Below are 21,338 nucleotides of genomic sequence, written 5' to 3' on the forward strand. Positions count from 1 at the left end.
ATGCAATGCTCATGGAACATAATAATATTGAACAACCTTATAAATAAATGCCCCTTTTTGTCAATGTTCAACCTGGAAAATTATTTTTAATAATTAGTCAAAGCAAATAGGTTATAATGCCATGTTAAGTCAGACTTTTTAGCATAACATTAATATCTTTTGGGGTTTTTACAGCCCCATACATATACTTTAGTCAACAATTTAATGCTATTATAACTGATATAATATGCTATATAATATTATATAAACTATATGCTTATAAAACTTATATGAAAACTAAAATTATTAGTCTTCTTTATGATCTTCAAAAAGAACTTCCACCATTAACTTTTCATGGTAGAATTTCTGTCCTTCTTTCTTGTGAGGATTATCAAGTTCTTCCCTGGTCAGAACCAATCTAAATTAATATACAAAATTGCCCTTAAAAACATTGCCAAGTTCAAAAAAACTCAAGATATATAATTTAGAAAATTAATGATCCCATTACATTATAATCATACATACTGTAAACCAACTTATTTTCATGGATACATTAAATCTGTTAAGTCGGTTCTATCCCATTTAGCAAGGATTTCATTTCGCGATTTTCTAATTAACATGATGTGGTAAAATAAATTTAGAAATTACAATATTTTTTCTCATTATTTTTCTATTTGTTAAAGTCCTGAAACTAGAGGCTCTAAAGAGCCTGTGTCGCTCACCTTGGTCTATGTGAATATTAAACAATGGACACAGATGGATTCATGACAAAATTGTGTTTTGGTGATGGTGATGTGTTTATAGATCTTACTTTACTAAACATTCTTGCTGCTTACAATTATCTCTATCTATAACAGTACTTTCTGTGGAAAATATTATTGAAAATTTCAAATTTTAAGAAAATTGTTAAAAATTGACTATGAAGGGCAATAACTCCTTAGGGGGTCAATTGACTATTTTGGTCATACTGACTTATTTTTAGTTCTTACTTTGCTGTACATTATTGCTGTTTACAGTTTATCTCTATCTATAATAATATTCAAGATAATAACAAAAAAACAGCAAAATTTCCTCAAAATTACAAATTCAGGGGCAGCAACCTAACAACCGATTATCCGATTCATCTGAAAATTCCAGGGCAGATAGATCGTGACCTGATCAACAGTTTTACTTCATGTCAGATTTGCTCTTAATGCTTTGGTTTTTGAGTTATAAGCCAAAAACTTCATTTTACCCCCATGTTTTATTTTTAGCCATGGCGGCCATCTTGGTTTGTTGGCTGAGTTACCGGACACATTTTTTTAACTAGATACCCCAATGATGATTATGGCTAAGTTTGGTTAAATTTGGCCCAGTAGTTTCAGAGGAGAAGATTTTTGTAAAAGATTACCAAGATTTACGAAAAATGGTTAAAAATTGACTATAAAGGGCAATAACTCCTAAAGGGGTCAACTGACCATTTTGGTCATGTTGACTTATTTGTAGATCTTACTTTGCTGAACATTATTGCTGTTTACAGTTTATCTCTATCTATAATAATATTCAAGATAATAACCAAAAACAGCAAAATTTCCTTAAAATTACCATTTCAGGGGCAGCAACCCAACAACCGATTATCCGATTCATCTGAAAATTTCAGGGCAGATAGATCTAGACCTGATGAACAATATTACCCCCATGTCAGATTTGCTCTAAATGCTTTGGTTTTTGAGTTATAAGCCAAAAACTGCATTTTACCCCTATGTTCTATTTTTAGCCATGGCGGCCATCTTGGTTGGTTGGCCGGGTCACCGGACACATTTTTTAAACTAGATACCCCAATGATGATTGTGGCCAAGTTTGGTTAAATTTGGCCCAGTAGTTTCAGAGGAGAAAAAAGTTAACGCAGGACGACGGACGACGACGGACGCCAGACGCCAAGTGATGAGAAAAGCTCACTTGGCCTTTTGGCCAGGTGAGCTAAAAATAAATCAATTGCTAAAATAAGTTAACAGTTTAACAAATTTATACTTCTCAAGTACAGTTTCTGTTTCCAGTGAGTAGCAATAATTAATGGCTACGTTAGCCAATACTATGCAACTAACTGTTTATAAGTAAAGTATAATATTGTTTGGTAAAAATAAAATGTTAACTAGCTAAGTTCAGCTTTATGTGTCATAGATATATTGCTTTACAGAAAGTGTTTTAGATTTTAATGTTTCATCTCCATATTCCTGTTTACAAAGTACTCTAGTGAATGTTACCCTGCTGAAATAAAACCATTTGCAGTATTCTACAGTTAAAGTGTTAAACATCTTTCATTGTCAATGCAAATTTATTTTCTTTCAAAGGAGTCAGTTGCTTGTGTGATCCATTATATTGTTAATTTTTTTAGTAATTCCTGTTATCCTTTTAATAGAATATATGAAATGAATGTAGATGTATGCAACTTGTAACTACTCAAATTTTAAAACCATAACTCTAACATAGTCAGGAAAGGGTAATAAACTATTGGTTAAGACTTTCAACTTTTAAAATAATATAATCTTATACCATTTGAAAAATATCTTAAAATCTATAGTGCCTTTGAAATGTAATAATCTTAACTTACTGGTCATGTATATGCTTGTAGTGAATGGCAATGCTTGACATTACTATCAGTTTACAAAAACAGATACATGTATGAACTTAATTCAATACATACCTATTGTCCTCTATAAAAGCAGTGTGGAACCAGAAGAAAAAAGCACAATGGTCATAGATCTTTGGTACATTTTTCTGTAAGTGAAAAAAGAGCACTGTAGTTTCTCCAGTAGAACTTAGTCTGTATGTTTTTTAATAGAATTTAGTTATCATTTAAAATTTTGATTTCCCCATTTTCGAGGTGTAGGTCTTGTTCATGAATACAAAGCACAGTCCTTACAAAATTAAGGAATAACAGTACTGTAGTTGAAGCGTTGCCACCATCAATTGGGCAATTTGAAGGTCGCAAATGCAGTAGCTGAGACAGTTAAACTGAGATAAGCGACCGTCAAATCAAAACTGTACTGTAATTCCAATTCTAATGCTTTACAAAAAGAAATAATACTTTATAGAGCTGGAAAAAATGTATTAATTTGAAATTACAATAGAATTCAGCGAATTTTCATGAATGATTTTGGCGCAAAGACATCATGGCTAAATGTCACGTCATACAAAGGAAAAACTTTTCATCTGAAGGTTATTACTTTACATCACCCATTCAAATTTAGATAAAATTAAGTAAGGGCAATTTTGAGGTAGATCTTGGTTTTTTTAGATTATATTGTAGTAATCTAACATTTATTGAGTAAATGAATTCAAATTTGCAGGTCCCTCCTTAGTTACAGGTCAACTGTGGATTTAATAGTAACTTTAGCCAATGAAAAAAAAAGTAACATAAAAAGTGCATTAGAATTTGAAAATCTCATAAATATGTATTATTAGAGAAAAGCAAGCTATTGTACTAAACTGACAATCAAACTGTGTAAGTTGTTACTTAACCAATTTTGTTTTGTGACTTAATTAAAAAGATGTAAAAACAGTGGGAAAACTGGTAAATGTAAATAAGATCACTAATAGGAAATCTGATGACATGTAAAAGAAAGTAAATCTGTCTGCACTGTAGTTTTTTTTGCCTTACATTCGTTCTACAGGATAATTTAATACTTACATCACTGGAAAAGAATCTAACTTTAACATCATCTGTCAGAACTGGAACATTCTCTAACTTAACCTCTATACTGTCATCCTCTGGCAATTTGTTTAGCTAAAATACAATTAAACAGATAAAACAAAACTTATATCCGTAACTAGTTCAAAAGCAAATTTCCTCTCATTTAAAGCACAAAAGAATATGATTTTCCTTTCTACTCCAAAATTGTGTTTTTTTTTAAATTAATGAATAAGAATTAGATTAAACCAACAAAAAATTTACATACATTCGAGAGTGCCTTTATAATCAACCAAACATTTGCAAATATATTAATTGCTTAATTCATGGCCAGTAAAAATGACTTATTCCTAACAAGAATTTTCGCAATTTAAATAAAATACTGATGCACAATAGCTGATAAAGCAAAGTTGTGACCTTGATGGTTTTGTGGAAGAAGAAACAAAATACTGCCCTAATTACCCAATAGTTATCTCTTTAAAAGAGACATTTTACAACATACTTAAGTAATGATTGTTGCAACATCAATAGATATTGTTAAAAAAAATCATAATTTGCCAAAATTTCACCATTTTTAAAATGACTGCTAAAACTTTGATCCATTTACAGGGTTACCACTAAGGATTTTTGAATGCAAGTCCAGGGACCATGTTGAGTCCAACCAACAGTAAGAATAAGATATTTTATTGCAATATAATTTATTATCTTAGTCTCTATGACCTTATAGATCAATGAAATGATATAAGATTCAGATTACTTTTAGACTTTTGCTATAAAATTATAATATGTGTGTTCAGTTTGTATTTTTTCAATCTTGATGCATCAGTATTGAAATGGTGAATCCAGACAGATGTTCATGAGTCCATGATCAAAGGTTGATAAATGTTTAACTTATGGTTCTAAAGATATTATCCAGAAAAAAAAGAAAACAAAACAATTTGAATCGCTAAAAACCTGCTGTGACTCTGACCTTTCACCTAGTGACCTCAAGATTTCTTTACACCTTGGAGCATCATCAAACCAAGTTTGGTAGTGATACTTGTATGGTTTAGAAGGTTTTATTTGGGGGGTGGGTGGGGGGAAGTATTTTATTCCAGGCTTTGTTACCCAGCATTTATCATATCATATACTAAGATTGACTTTATTGCAATTGGCTGTATCATTTTGTTTCACATAAAATACAATAAATAAAACAAGAATGTGTCCAAAGTACACGGATGCCCCACTCCCACTATCATTTTCCATGTTCAATGGACCGTGAAATTGGATAAAAAATATAATTAGGCATTAAAATTAGAAAGATAATATCATAGGAAACAAGTGTACTAAGTTTCAAGTTGATTGGACTTCAACTTCATCAAAAACTACCTTGACCAAAAACTTTAACCTGATACATGCACTTTCATTTTCTATGTTCAGTGGACCGTGAAATTGGGTCAAAAGTTTAATTTGGCTTTAAAATTAGAAAGATCATATCATAAGGAACATGTGTACTAAGTTTCAAGTTGATTGGACTTCAACTTCATCAAAAACTACCTTGACCAAAAACTTTAACCTGAAGCGGGACAGACGGACGAACGAACGAACGGACAGACAGACGGACGGACGAACGGACGCACAGACCAGAAAACATAATGCCCCTCTACTATCGTAGGTGGGGCATAAAAACATGAGCACATTTTCTCAAACTATTACTAAAAATCTGGTCTAATAATAATGTATACTTAACTTACAGTGCAATTTATATTCTGTCCCAAATTACATTCATATATAAGTAAACCATCCACTCTGATTTCCATACTGAGATCTTTTCCATCAGCATTACCTACACCTACAAACAGTAGAAAAACAAACCATTACTGTAAATTCAGAAATTATTGTGTGCATTTATTATTTAGACTAAAATGTGATTTTAATCTTGCAATATTTAGGAAATGCCAGTTTTATTTATATAAAAAAAATCAAAATGCCAGTTTAAATTATTGTGATTATTACCCTGTTGCATTATTCTTATAATAAAAACATCGCAATAATTTCAGAATTTACAGTAACCTTGATTTCTATACTGAAAACTTTACCATCATCAATATCTTTTCATTTTTTTTTAACATAAATACCGAAGTCTACCATTGTGTACATTGTAATTTAAAAAGGCAACAGAAAAGGCAAATGTAATATTGATGTTGTAACAATATTGTGCATTTTAAAAAGATTTTTTTTAAAGATTTTATGTGCTTCTATAGATATATATATATATAATATATATTTTAAAACATTTGCTTGGGGCTATTTAAATTTAGAGAACGGAAACCAATATTAGGACGTATATACTTGCCAGCAGCAAGGACAGAAAAAGTCATATACATTATCAAACATTTTTAGTGTAGAATTTAGACCTAGTCACTGTTTTTCATAGGTTCAACAATTGCAAAAAAAAACAGTCAGATAGTGTCAAAAATTAGTTGTCATTAATGATAAAAAACTTCAGTGTCCAAAAATAATTTATTTCATAAATAAAAGTAATGTCCAAAGTACTGAATTAAAAGTATTTTCCTATAATAATATTACCAGTTATGTTAAAGATCTTGATAGTTGATATCTTCTTCGGTACTTGTGCAGGTACTTTACCATCTAGTTTCTTCTTTACTTTCTCAAAATATCCAACATATCGACTCTATAAATATATGTAAGGAGACAGTGTGTACTCTCTATGTGTATATGTTAGTGTAGATTTTAAAAAGTATTCAAATGCCAGAAATTATGTTGTTTAAAGATCATATTTTGTTCTAATTTGTAAATTCACCTATTCTAATTGAAAAAAAATGCTGGCCTTTTAAGTTAGAAAATAAATAATTACATTAAATGATGAAACTTTCTTATATTAGTTAAAAAAAAAAAGGTATACAAACATTAATAAGAATGTGTCCTCAGTACACGAATGCCCCACTCGCACTAACATTTTCCATGTTCAGTGGACCGTGAAATTGGGGTAAAAACTCTAATTTGGCATTTAAATTAGAAAGATCATATCATAGGGAACATGTGTACTAAGTTTGAAGTCGATTGGACTTCAACTTCATCAAAAACTACCTTGACCAAAAACTTTAACCTTGAGCGGGACAGATGGACAGACGAACGGACGGACGAACAGACAAATGGACGCACAGACCAGAAAACATAATGCCCCTCTACTATCGTAGGTGGGGCATAAAAATAAAGTTACCAAAACTGTATGCATCAATCAGTGTTACTAGTGTTAACTGGCTTGGTATGAACCTCCAGATGTAAATGAACTTTAAATATTTATTGTATCCCGATAGTGAATATTATTTCCAATCCATTAAGTTGAAAATAAATGAAATATCTAGGTTCGAATCATATAAAAAACAAGAATTGTCCAAAGTACACAGATGCCCCACTCGCACTATCCTTTACCATGTTCCATGGACCGTGAAATTGGGTAATAATCTAATTTGGCATTAAAATTAGAAAGATTATACTATAGGGAACATATGTACTAAGTTTCAAGTTGATTGGACTTCAATTTTATCAAAAACTACCTTGACCAAAAACTTTAACCTGAAACTCTCACTTTCATTTTCTATGTTTAGTAGACCGTGAAATTGGGGTCAAAAGTCTAATTTGGCTTTAAAAAAATTAAAAAGATCATATCATAAGCAACAAGTTTACTAGGTTTCAAGTTGATTCGACTTCAGCTTCATCAAAAACTACCTTGACCAAAAACTTTAACCTGAAACTCCCACTTTCATTTTCTATGTTCAGTGGACGGTGAAATTGGGGTCAAAAGTCTAATTTGGCTTAAAATTAGAAAGATAATATCATAAGCAACAAGTGTACTAAGTTTCAAGTTGATTGGACTTCAGCTTCATCAAAAACTACCTTGACCAAAAACTTTAACCTGAAACTCCCACTTTCATTTTCTATGTTCAGTGGACCGTGAAATTGGGGTCAAAAGTCTAATTTGGCTTTAAAATTAGAAAGATCATATCATAAGCAACAAGTGTACTAAGTTTGAAGTTGATTGGACTTCAGCTTCATCAAAAACTACCTTGACCAAAAACTTCAACCTGAAACTCCCACTTTCATTTTCTATGTTCAGTGGACCGTGAAATTGGGGTCAAAAGTCTAATTTGGCTTTAAAATTAAAAAGATCATATCATAAGCAACAAGTCTACTAAGTTTCAAGTTGATTGGACTTCAGCTTCATAGAAAACTACCTTGACCAAAAACTTTGACCTGAACTGAAACTCCCACTTTCATTTTCTATGTTCAGTTGACCGTAAAATAGGGGTCAAAAGTCTAATTTGGCTTTAAAATTAAAAAGATCATATCATAAGCAACAAGTGTCCTAAGTTTCAAGTTGATTGGACTTCAGTTTCAATGAAAACTACCTTGACCAAAAACTTTAACCTGAACGGACGGACAGACGAACGAACGGAAGCACAGACGGACGGATGAACGGAGCCACAGACCAGAAAACATAATGCCCCTCTACTATCGTAGGTGGGGCATAAAAACAGTAACTAATATACAACCATTATAACAATGCATGACAATGCTGATTTGGGACAGACATGTAAATATAGTAGGGTAAAACAAGTTCTGAGAGCACCTAGCCCCTATTCTTCACCAATTAGTCCCTGTTTATCACCGTTGGAGGATAACAAATGAAAAAATGGATCCTAGAGCTCTGTTCAAACTATGATGCTCCTTTATTTCCCCATATTATTACGTTTTTTTTTCTAATAATTATTTTATCAGAGGATTGGTGTTCTTATGCTAAACCGCTGAGCATACTAATGGACTTGCACAAAAATACTATACTATGCTGAAAATCTCTGCGATAATTGAGGTTTCAATTAAAAATAACAATGGAGGAAATTCATTGTTCTAGTAATATTTACAGTTCCAAAGAAATATCTGAACAAAACAGCAATATATCAAAAAAATATTGGCTATAGAATTGAAAACTATTTACCAAATATAGAAATGTTTCATTTTAATTTGATGTAATGTAACACATTTCATGCTATTAAAGAAAAAACACATAAGTATATCTTTTTTATTATACCTGACTAGGAGTTTCAACACCTTGAAACTTTTTACCCACTGATAAATCTGTTCTTCTATCACCAAAGTATTCTAAACTTTCCTAAAATGACAAAAACATATTTTTTTAACATACAAAATACTAGAATTGTCTCCCTTATACTAGCATCATGTATAATTCAGTTGTAAATATATCTAAAACAAGAATGTGTCCATAGTACACAGATGCCCCATCTGCACTATCATTTTCTATGTTCAGTGGGCCGTGAAAATGGAGTCAAATTTCTAATTTGGCATTAATATTAGAAATAGTATACCATAGGGAACATGTGTACTAAGTTTCAAGTTGATTGGACTGCAATTTTATCAAAAACTGCCTTGACCAAAAAACTTTAACCTGAAGCGGGACAGACGGACGAACGAACAGACAGACTAACGGACAAGAAAACATAATGCTCATAAATGGGGCATAAAAACACAAATGTTTAAGAAATAATTGATGCAAGCTATACTTTATTGTAGTTTTAACATGGGTATTATATTTGTGATTATTTTTCTCCCGAGCGAGAGTGAAAAAATGAGTATGATGCAGTATACTGTATAACTTCTACATGCAAATTACCCTTTTTTTAAGTGATAATATAACCTTACATCATTGACTTATTTGTAATTACCTCTGCACCATCAAATAGTCCACATTCTATTAGCCAGACACATATCATTGTACCAGTTCTACCTTTACCACCCTTACAATGTATGGATATTACATTCTGTTGATCTTGGGCCATAAATTCTCTGGCATTATCGCAAAATTCAATCATTTCCCTAAAATATAACATAACAAAACAATACTATATGATTACTTAAGTAACTCAATTCTCGCATTTTCAAAATTTTCTATCAATTTTATTGGTAATCATTTCAAATGCTATTCAGCCTAAGAACTACTGTGAATTCTTCATTATTATTTGTTGGGTAACTTTGTTTTGGACTTCATGGATATAAGGTTACCACAATTTTAAAGTTCAAAATATATAAAATTTTCTAAATATTTTTTATGCTGACCTTAGCTAAACCTCAAATTAAATATACATGAAAATATCCATGAAAGTACAATTTTTTCTCAATCCACGAAAAAACAAGTCCTTACGAAAATAAATAAAATCAATATATATATATGCTCTATGAAGGCACTTATGATTGCTTTATGTCAGATAGACCAATTAAGGTGGTACCTTACACTACAGGGAGATAACTCTGTAAAATCAGCAGAACGTTTTAATGACGTAGTGTTCATAAGGGAATATTAAGCTTATCAATGATCAAAATAAGTGTTTGTCAAACTGCTTTATAACCAGTGTAATTTTTCTGATAAAACGGTTGGTTCAAATTTTTTGAAATTTTTATATTTATGTCAAAGGGTCAAAGTAAATACTTTGTTAAAATTTTAAGAAAATTAAACGAGCCAAATTAATTTTAGTTAAAGTGTTAGGTACCACCTTAATGTTGTATGCTGAAATATCCTGCAAACCTGGTGCATAAGTCATATCAATCAACTACACATGAAAATTAATATTTTTTTCTATCCAGCAATTCTGTTTCATTTATATACAGTACCTTACTCTTGGAACATTATGATCATCAATAAATATTCTCTCCACTCTGTTATGGAACAATGTCTCATCATAATCTCTTTCACCTGAAAAACATTTTCTAATTATAATCAATACACCATATATATTTTAACATTCTCAGGGATCTCCATGGATGAGAATTGAACGATGGAGGAACTTTCACCATTACAAACCTTTTTTTTTTTTTTTTTAACGTGGATAATATACTTTATTGCACTCTATTGCTGTTAACAATTTACTTAGTGTACAGCATTGCACTAAGTATCCCTGATATATTAGTTATTAGGTATCCAGGGAGAATATCTAATAAAAGTAAATTGATGTTACATTACAATGTTACAATATTTTAAATGATTTCATGTTTACCGGAGAATATTTCACTTCCGTCCGATAGTGTTTTTTAATATTAGATAAATGTGCATCGTTTTGCCATCATCATCTTTGTGATTTGGATAAATTTAATTCACAATACTTAGACAGTTTGTCTAATTTAAAAGGTAAGTTGATCATAATTTTCGTGATGTTTTGAATCATAATAAAAGTGTAACTGTTAACTTATTTGAAACCTGTTGTATTTTAGACTGATGTATCTAAACTACTCGGCCTCTCGGGTAAACATGATTATACACGACATCAGAGTGCACTACACATAGTTGTCAAAGATAAACACATAAGGTATAAAGTAAAAAAAGAAGACAAAAAAGTGTGTATTATACAATATTGAATGATACATTATTATCTTTTTTTTTAACACGTGGTATTAAAGTACATTAATGTCACCTGACATGCTCAAGTCATGTGACTTAATACTTGGGTCATGTGATCTCAGGGATATTTGTACAAATCCTTGTTATTATTTATGATCATTTATGTAGTTTAGGGTTTTTAAAATCAATTTACTGGTTTTTCTTTTAATTATATTATTGATTTCAACTATAGATTTTATTTCTGCCTTGAATATTTTAAAGATATCTACTTTTGTTCTTCTTGAGTCAGAGATGTAATATGATTTGTAGATAGAAAAAAATATTACAGTCAAAAGAAAGTTAATTTCATAGTAAGCTTCATCATTTATTTTATATCCTACTACAAGATTTTCTATATTAAGAATACTTTCATTGAAACCTATAAATTTAAGAAGGTTGGATATTTTTGATAAAAAATTGCTGTTGTAACTGCAAGAAAAATAAAGATGTTCATAATCTTCTTTTATACTGCAATGATTACATTTATTATTTGTGAGTATTTTCCATTTAACTAATAAATCATTGCATGGAAGTATAAAGTGAATTAATTTCCATCTAAACATTTTCAATTTATTGTCAGGTAAGTAGTTAAAAATGAAGTTGAAACAATTTTCTAGTTTGAAGTACAGGTTTTTGGCAAACATTTTTTCCCACATTATAACTCCTATAGGTTTGTCCAGTTTGTTTTCATTTATAATAATATTATAAATTTGTTTTGTACTCATTTTAGAATTGATTTCTTGATTAAGCATGATTTTTAGACTATTTATAGTATTATGAATATTAACTTTAGTTTTAATTGAATTATCTTGATTTATTATTGTAAGCCATTGATTTGGTATAGCTTTTTTAATGCAAGATATCTGCCTGATCCAATCTTGTTTGTTTTTTAGTTTAGAAAGTATATATGTTTCTGAAATTTGACCTCTATCATCTATAATATCATTTATGAAATACAAATTGCTTTTTACCCACTCTTCAAAGAATAAACATTTTCCATTTAGTCTGAGAAAGTTATTTCCCCATAGAAATTGTTTTCTTATTTGTAGAAAGTCATGTGGGTATGATGACCCACCTCCTTTAACACTAATCCAAGTTTTAATTAATTCTTGGTAAAATTCTGGAACACTCTTGAAAATTGATTTATCTAGATCATTTATATTTTTCAGATTCATTAGAAATATTATCAAGTTATTACCAAATTTATTTAAATAATATCTTGGTATAACTGTCCAATTGTCTGTTTCAGTATTAAATAATTTTGTTATCCAGCCTATGTGTATGGATTTTATAAAATTATCGATGTCTATCATTTTAAGTCCCCCTTTTTTGTACTCTGTTGAAAGAGTTGATCTTTTAATTTTGTCTCTTTTACCATTCCATATAAAATTATATATGAGGGTTTTAAATTTTTGTAGCGAATCTTTTGGTATTACAGTATTTGATGCTATATATGTTAAGTTTGGTAGAATTAAAGATTTAGTTACTACTATTCTTCCTAATATACTTAGTTTTCTTTTCTTCCAGTTAGCTATTATTTTTTCACATTTCAATATTTGTTTTTCAATATTAAAATTTTGACATTCTAATCTGTTGTGTCCAAAATAAATTCCTAAACTTTTGATAGGTTTATCACTCCAATTAATATTCTCATATTTTTCTTTGCAGTGCTTTAATTTGCCAAGCCATATTCCTTCAGTTTTAGTTCTATTAAGTTTAAGACCAGAAAAGTTACCAAATGTTTCAATTAAATTTAATGCAATTGTAATGTCCTGTTTAGAATGTAGGAACAGAGTGGTATCGTCTGCTAGTTGACATATTTTTAGTGTATTGGTGCTGCTTTCTAGCTTAATTTCTAATCCTTTAATATTTTTATTTTCTCTAATTTTTATAGCCATTATTTCTACGGCAAGAACAAAAAGTAACGAAGAAAGCGGACAGCCTTGTTTAATACCACGGAATGCTTTAAAACGACTTGAAACCCAGCCATTATTAGTTATACATCCCTTAATATCTGAATACATTAGTTGAATCCATTTTAAAAAACTTTCTTTAAAACCAAACTTTTTTAGTGTTTCAAACATAAAGATCCACTCAAGAGAGTCAAAAGCTTTGCTAAAATCTAGAAATAAGACAGCTCCGTCTATTTTGAGATTTTCTGAATAGTCAATAGCATCTTGTATCTGTCTAATGTTGAAACCAATGTACCTATTTTTTATATATCCTTTTTGATCAGAATGTACCAGTTTATGAAGTAGGGGTTTAAGTCTTTGTGCCAAGGCATATGCTAGAAGTTTAACATCATAATTCAAAAGTGTTATAGGTCGATAATTATCAAGTGACAATGGGTCATTTTTTTTATAAATAAGTGATATAACGCCTATTTTTTGTGTGTTGGACAATTGTCCTTTAGAATAGCAATAGTTAAATGTTGATACTATTAAAGTTTTTAATTCTACCCAAAACTTTCTGTAAAATTCTACATTTAGTCCATCTAATCCTGGGGCACGGTTTAATTTCATTTTAAATATAGCTTCTGTGCATTCTTCTTCAGTTATTTCTCCTTCGCAAGTATCACTTTCACTTTCAGTTAATTTTTTATGTTTTTTAATATCATTTAAATAATTTTGTGTTTCTTGTAAATTTGGATTTGTTGACGTGTATAAATCTTTATAATATTTTACTTCAAGGTTTAATATTTTTTCATGATCCCTAGTTATCTCCCCTTTTTCATCATATAGTTGTGTTATGGTTTTTTTGCTTTGCCTAGATTTCTCAAGACCTAGAAAATAAGCTGAATTTCTTTCACCCTCTTCCACCCATTTTGCTCTAGCTCTAATTTGGTTACCCTTTATTTTTTCATAGTAAAGCTTTCCTAATTTTTCTTCTGTATATTCTATTGTTTGCAATAAACTTGTTTTGGTTGTATTATTGTTTTCAGTATCAGCTAAGATATTAAGTCTTTGTAAGTCTTTTTCTAAAATATTTATCTTATCTCTTTTTTCCTTAGCTTTAGATTTGCAAAAATTGATTGAAATATCTCTTACCTCAGTTTTAAAGTTATCCCATAGTAGGTCGAGATCGGGATAATTTATACTTTTGTTTTTATAATTAGTTATCAAATTAGAAATTGTATTCACATAATCCTCATTCTCTAATATACTGCTATTCAATTTCCAGTATCCTCTGCCTTTAGGACCTCTATTTAAATCTATTTTTAGTGAGACACAATTATGATCAGTATGTTGCAGAACTATAGGTCTTATATCACATGAAATGGAGTTTTTGTACACTTCAGATCCTATTAAAAAATAGTCAATTCTTGTTGCTTCAGATCTATCTTTTCTACACCAAGTGAACTGTGTTTTATGTTTGTTTTTCTCTCTCCAAACATCTATAACTTTTAATGATTTGATTAATTTGTTAAGATTACAGACTGGTTTTTTATTTTTTATTTGTTTAGATTTATTTTTTGAATCTATTTGAGCTAATATGTCATTAAAATCACCTCCCATGATTATTTGTCCTATACTATGTTTATCCTCCAATAATTTAATGTTTTTAAAAAAGTTATTTCTAGTGTGTGGGTTATTAGGTGCATATAAATTAACTAAAGTTAATATGTTGTCATTAACTTCCATATTTACAAGTAGAAATCTACCTTCTTCGTCTTCAAAACTATCAATTAATTTCAAATTTAATGGGTTTTTTATCCAAATTGCAACACCTCGTGAATTGCTTGTTCCGTTACTTAATATAATTTGTCCTTCAAATTCATTTTTTAATTGGGTTGACATATTATTTACAAAGTGAGTTTCTTGCATTAATATGATATCACATTTTTGTTGCTTTGACCATTCTATTAATCTTTTTCTTTTTTCAGCTTTTTGTAGTCCTTTGCAATTAATAGAACAAATGTGAAGATTATTCCAAATTTTCATACGATTGGTAAGTTTGTTTTATATTATTTTCGGAAAGTTGGGGAATTTCCATTCTATTTTTATAGACAGGTATCATGACCTGTTTCTGACCTAGATCGAAATCGATCACGTGGTATATATGTGTATAGTTTACAACGTGGATGTCGGATATATTCTTGTAAGTGGTAGGTCTTTTACAGATCAGTTCGATATTTAAGCATTCGTGTACATGAACCATTACAAACCTTGTCTACGCTGTACAGTGTAGCGAGATCGGAAGTATTTTATCCTTCCATACAAGGAATGGTGAACATGCTAATTCATTGCTTATAAATTTAAATTATATTTATTTGAATTTTCATTATAGAATTAGAAGTATCATATGTTCATTTATTGCCGTTTTTAATCATTCAAATGCCAAGTCTTCATGGTCCCCCCTCAGTTGAGAATGACCAAAAGCTGTCACGAAGGTCCCCATGTAGATTTTTTGTATTTTTGGTAATTGTTATGGGGGTTAAAAATCATATGATGTGGAGCTTATTTTTTATGGACACTGTCAAATTCAGAACCCATTACTGGTATGGCTGATTTGCAGCAACAACAAAACGATTCGTACGGGTTATGTAAAAGGTTAAAGAGATTTATAAAGCAAATGTTGACAAATGAAAAGGTTTTTAATGTAAAGTTAAATTGATGCTGTGCAACATGCATCTTTCGAGTCTGAAAAGAAACCGGAAACGCGGATGTATCAATTTGATTGTAATATACGAAATGAATTCGGAATTACGATACGATATTTCTTACAGGAAATATTTTTAAAAGTTTTTACTTTTAAACTTTTAAAGTAATTCTAAATTATCGTTACAGCAGTACTTGAGTTATTTGCGATGAAATAATATTGACTGTTTTGCGTCTTATTTTGTACTTCTTAAAAAAGGGGGATGCCGATTGCGTAAGTCAAAATAAAGCACGTGTTCGACTTGTTAAACTGTTTTCTTTGTAACTGGATTATTAATTTATCTATCTAATCTAAATTATCATAATCATTTGCTGAAACTTATTTGGTTAATTCGACAAATGGATCGTCTATCCTCAGATAGTATTCTCCTGTCTGGTTTGTTGATCTACCTGTACAAGCTCAGGTACAAGTGATTAGCGATCTTAATCCGGATATATCCCCCAGGCGTTAGAATTGTATTGGATTATAACATAAAAAGCCTAAGGGTTATGCAATTACATGCATTTGATTATAATTGATAAAAAAAATGGCGTCGGGCTACAAAAAAACGATGAAGTTTTGAACGATGGCGGAAGACAATTTAACGATGGCGCAAGACTTTTTAAAGATGGAGCAAGTCATTTGACGATGGCGCAAGACATTTGAACGATGGCGGGGCGCCATCGTTAAACAGGCCATGGAGATCCCTGATTCTGGAAAAAGTACATTAATTTTGAGAAAGATCACTAGGGTCAAAGGTTTTAAAATTTCAGACTGTTTAATGAAATTAAGAGGCATTAAATGTTACAAAAAACTAAAAGAAGAATGTGTCTTCAGAACATAAATGCTCCCCCCTCAGGCTTAGCATTTTTCAAGTTAAAAAAGGGCATAACTCTGGAACAGTAAGTGATATACTGTCCAAATTTTAACTCTGTCTGCTTGTTGTGATTCTTAACATTGTGCAAGAGTTTCATAAAATTTGGATGAGGCAAACTCAAGTGAGTGTGGAAACAAACAAAAAAATCCCATTTTTTAAGTTATTAAGGGGCATACCTCTAGAACCAAAGGTGACTGAATGCCCAAATTTAATTTCTGTCTGGGAGTATTGTTTTTTTAGCATTGTGCATGACTTATATAAAATTTGAATGAGGCAAGCATAGTATAGAAAAATTTGCAATTTTCCAAGTTACATGTATAAAGGGGCATAAATCTAGAACGATAAGTAACTTACTGACAAAATTTAATCTTTGTCTGTGTGATGTGGTGCTTAGCATTAAGTTTGAGTTTCATAAAATTTGGATGAGGCAAACTTAAGTTAGTTCACTGAAACAAAAAATTTCCAACTTTCCAAGTTATAAAGGGGTGTAACTCTATAACAATAGGGGACTAAATGCCCCAATTTAAACTGTGTGTGCAAGTTTTGGTTCTTAGCATTGTGTTTGAGTTTCATAAAATTTAGACGAAGAACACTTAAGTTAGAGTGCAGAAAGGAAGATGGGATGGGTGGATGGATGGATGGACGGTAGGATAGATGGACAAAAGGACAGTCAAGGTTAACTCTAAATGTTTTGTTGCCTACTGCTGGGGCACTCAAACTAATTTTGGCATTTAAAGTCTCTTTAAAAACTTTTCATATAAGTGGTTTTACTAGGTTTTTTTACTATCACTTTTAAACTCCTTAAGCAGTAAAAAAACACATAAGAAAAGTATTATCTTTATAATAACAACCTTATGATATAAAACGTCAAAATAAGCAAACAAGAAGTTCATCTAGTGTAATGGACAAGACCTTTTTTGATTTTCTCAAAACAAATTATATAAAATAAACTTACTACATAAGTTGTAAATCCTATAGTGATCTTTGTGTTTTGTGTTGAAAAACCTGGCTACTTCCTGCAATATATTGTAACTTAATGTTAAAGAAAGGATATGGTGTATTCATTATGACACAAAATCACTACACACATGCAAGAAAGTTTCTGAATTAAATTAAACCAATGATAGACATATTTTCAAATTGCCTCATTGTACCTTTCATAACATTTCTAACACCACTTGTGTAAAATGAATATGCATGCATCTGTAGCAAAGACACAACCAATTTTCTTTCAATAATTTAGTGTACTCACAGAAACAACAATAGCGGTCACATCGATGGAAGGGTAAACAAGTTTTTGCTGTCGTCTCTATGTAGCAATGTTAATGCCAGAATTTTATCTAATTCATTGATATACAATTTATATATTGAAACCTGTATATAAAGGTTTCAGGAGCCTTAGAAATTTGAACTACTGTATCCCTAGCCTATCAACACTGAGGTTATGAGTTTGAATCCCCCACTGGACATGTGCACCTGACTGCATTCTTAATTGACTAGAATTGTAAGTTTCCTACCGAAGGTCAGTGGTTCTTGCTTTTCTTATAAAATCTGACGCAATGAAAAAGCAAAATACCAATCAATTAATCAATCAATATACAGGTTGCCCTTGGAATCAGAGAAAAGTGACCTTATAAGAGATGTGACCTTTGAATTAAAGTTCAAAATGCCAAACGAGAACCGACAAGACAGGTTTTCAATAAATATATGTGAACTTGATATTGGGTTTGACTGTAGTTGTTAACTACATATTTTCAATGATAGTTCTATACAAAGAATTCTCAGAAATATTACCTCTACAGGGTTCCTATACATGGCCATCATTCCTTTCGATGGGAAAGACATGGCAATAACTCTCTCTGGAATAAAAAAACAAATATTTAAAAAAAAAATGAAATGCTTAAAGTCACATAAAAAACTCAAATTAAAAAAAAATTATGCATATGTTTTTTATAACTAAATGGATAGTTTTCATTATAAAACTTATGTACATAGTCTTTTTTCTGAAGAAAATTCATTAATTTGTCCACATTTATAGAAGTTTACTTTTTTTTAATTGCTTGCTTCCAGGAAGCAATTCGCAGACATATTTTCTGTTTGTAAGTGACCTTAGCCTAACCCTTCTCGTAAAAATCTGGTGATCACAATATGCATGGATCTATCATTGAAATAAACTATTATATGATTGAACTTGTTATACACATGCTCAATATCCATGCTTCTTTGTTGATTGTTTACTATAAGGTGACAATCAGTAAACTACAGCTTCAAAACATGACAAATAATTAGCTGCCATATTTTCACAACATAACAGACAGAGAGGGAAAAAAATTGACAATTATACGATATGTTTGCGTAATAAATTATATAATCGTGCACAAAAGACTAAGTTTATGATATATACATGCATTGGTTCAAGAATTGGATAGTCATTTTTTTTCACCAGTCACTTGTTTCATATGATTTTAATTTGTACAAAGTACTAAAAATGACCTTGAATTGTTATCAACAAGCTTTCCATGAGTATTGTCCCCTACCTTTTAAAATGCATTGTACTGGAACAAAATGTTAACATGATCTATAACTTGTCATGGTGTAAACTATATAAACAATTAACAAGTCAATATCTTTAAGCATGACAGAAAAAAGTGTTGAAAACTGATTATTTGAGGGAATCCAAGGACCATTACTCTGAACAAAATCATCAGACAGGGACAAAATTTGAATTTTTATCTGTATCTTGTCATGATGAAACTATATACCAATCAATAAATCAATATCTTCAAGCACAAAGAAAAAAGTGTGGAAAACTGATTTTCAGGACTGACGGATGAACAGATAAACAGACAGACAGAGTGTAAACCTTAATGCCTGTCTTCATTGGTAGGAGACTACTAAAGAAGATGCATTAGAGAAGTTGGAGCCAGTTAGCTTTTTACATCAGTCCTGGTTGGGGTGAGCAAAAGATTGGCAGCTTTTAACTTTTCTTGTGAAATTAAGTTACATATTTTACCATTGGAAATGTAGTTTTAAAGGCCATATATGTATGTTGACCTATAATTGTTAACTGCTTAGTGATTTAGTTGCTGGTGGACAGGAGAGTTGGCAATTATGCCAAATTTTTGTATTTTCATTTTTGCCTGATGAAAAGTTATACAAAGCAAGTGTATAAGATTTCTTTTAAACTGTAAATTTTTCAATTTTCCACTCTTCTTCTTTATTGTTTTATTGCCTTTATAAGTGAACCAAACATGCTCAACAGCATTTAATGTGAAAATTCACTAAGAGTCATTTTGATCATATCACCATGTTTGAATCATATTCTCTAACATATCTTTCTGAAATTTACATTTATCATTAACTTGGAAATTTTAAATTCATGTCCAAATATTCTACCTGTGATGTAACAAAGGTCAAGGTCAAACCCATCCTTTTGATATCTTCTTTTATTCTGTGAGATAACCCTTCTTGATGCAGCAGCTACATGTCTCTTCTGTTGAACCATTATATACAGTATCCTTAATATTCTGATTATTCGGAACACTCGACCAATCACAAGAAGTCTGTAATGTAAATATTATTTAAATATACCTGGCCAATAATTTAACATCAAGGTTTTTGAAATAATAGTATTGAAATTTGTTCTTTTTCTTTTTTAATCCATTGCCTGTGCTGCAATTTATTTTGCAATGGAAATCACTCATGTTTCTCATTGATAAATATCAAAGATTTCCATTTGTACCAAAACCTAAAGCTGTTTTACCTCTTGCTCTGTACAGGTTAAACTATCTGCTTTGTTGGAATATTCAGTCAAGCCCACAGCACAAAGTTAATTTTGAATAAATGTGTACCTCAATTTGAAATGTCTTTATTTTTGAGCAAATGAAAAAAAAAAAACTATCTATATTTTGGTCTTTCTTTACTGATCACTATGTTTGGTGTGATATAATGACTGCTTACTAACCTTGCATAGTTTGACTGACATGATTTTGAATCTGCCAGAGCTACAAATACCATGTCAACAATGAATGAAACTACAACAACTATCCCATCTATAACATCAATTATACTCCGGAAAAATTGCCTCCTGAAAAAAAAACCCAGAAAATTAAAAAGTACATTAACTATCCCATATATTACATCAATATATTGATGAAAAATTGCCTTCTGAAAAACAGAAAATTTGATACTGTGGATTCATTATTATTCGTTGGATATCAATTTTCGTGGGTTTTGTGGGAACAGGTGAACCACGAATACAAATCTTCAAAGAATTACATAATTTCAATAGGCTTTGTATACAGAGATTGGCAAAATCACGAACATGCCAGTTTTCAGCAACCCACAAAAATTGATACCCACGAAAATAAATGACTCCACAGTTTTACATTTATAACATCAATTATACTCCTGAAAACAGAAAATCAACTATCCAATCTATTACATCAATTACCCGGTATAAATGCTTGATCTGCAATGATTTTCAATCTAGACCAAGACATTAGAAGAAACAAATTTCATACAAATTAATATAGATATTGGTTTGTGATTGCATACATGCAATTTTCTATACAATTTACATGTCCCAAGGACATAACTCTGGGAAAGTAAAAAAAATTGTATAGGTGCTGATTTTGGAACTGGTTCCAGATATTGCTTGAGATAATTTTATAATGATCAGATCCTACATGAAAACTAGGGTTAAGAGCAGCTATTAAACAATA

General features: G+C 30.5%; 1 protein-coding gene across 1 annotated transcript in view; it reads right to left on the bottom strand.

Annotated features, from left to right (window-relative positions):
• Positions 1-150: 150 nt before the first annotated feature.
• LOC139485281 (phosphatidylinositol 3,4,5-trisphosphate 3-phosphatase TPTE2-like) overlaps positions 151-21,338 on the bottom strand; it is a 29,718-nt gene continuing 8,530 nt past the window's right edge. The window contains exons 4-15 of the mRNA XM_071269630.1: positions 20,579-20,701; positions 20,011-20,177; positions 18,409-18,473; positions 17,570-17,630; positions 10,337-10,418; positions 9,394-9,544; positions 8,742-8,822; positions 6,218-6,323; positions 5,383-5,480; positions 3,650-3,745; positions 2,663-2,736; positions 151-397 (exon numbers count right to left, since the gene is read on the bottom strand). Of these exons, the coding sequence (XP_071125731.1) occupies positions 286-397; positions 2,663-2,736; positions 3,650-3,745; positions 5,383-5,480; positions 6,218-6,323; positions 8,742-8,822; positions 9,394-9,544; positions 10,337-10,418; positions 17,570-17,630; positions 18,409-18,473; positions 20,011-20,177; positions 20,579-20,701 (1,216 nt within the window). The 3' untranslated portion in view covers positions 151-285. The remainder of the gene's footprint in view (positions 398-2,662; positions 2,737-3,649; positions 3,746-5,382; positions 5,481-6,217; positions 6,324-8,741; positions 8,823-9,393; positions 9,545-10,336; positions 10,419-17,569; positions 17,631-18,408; positions 18,474-20,010; positions 20,178-20,578; positions 20,702-21,338) is intronic.

This window comes from Mytilus edulis, chromosome 8 (genome assembly GCF_963676685.1).
Source record: "Mytilus edulis chromosome 8, xbMytEdul2.2, whole genome shotgun sequence".
NCBI classification, from domain to species: Eukaryota; Metazoa; Mollusca; class Bivalvia; order Mytilida; family Mytilidae; genus Mytilus; species Mytilus edulis.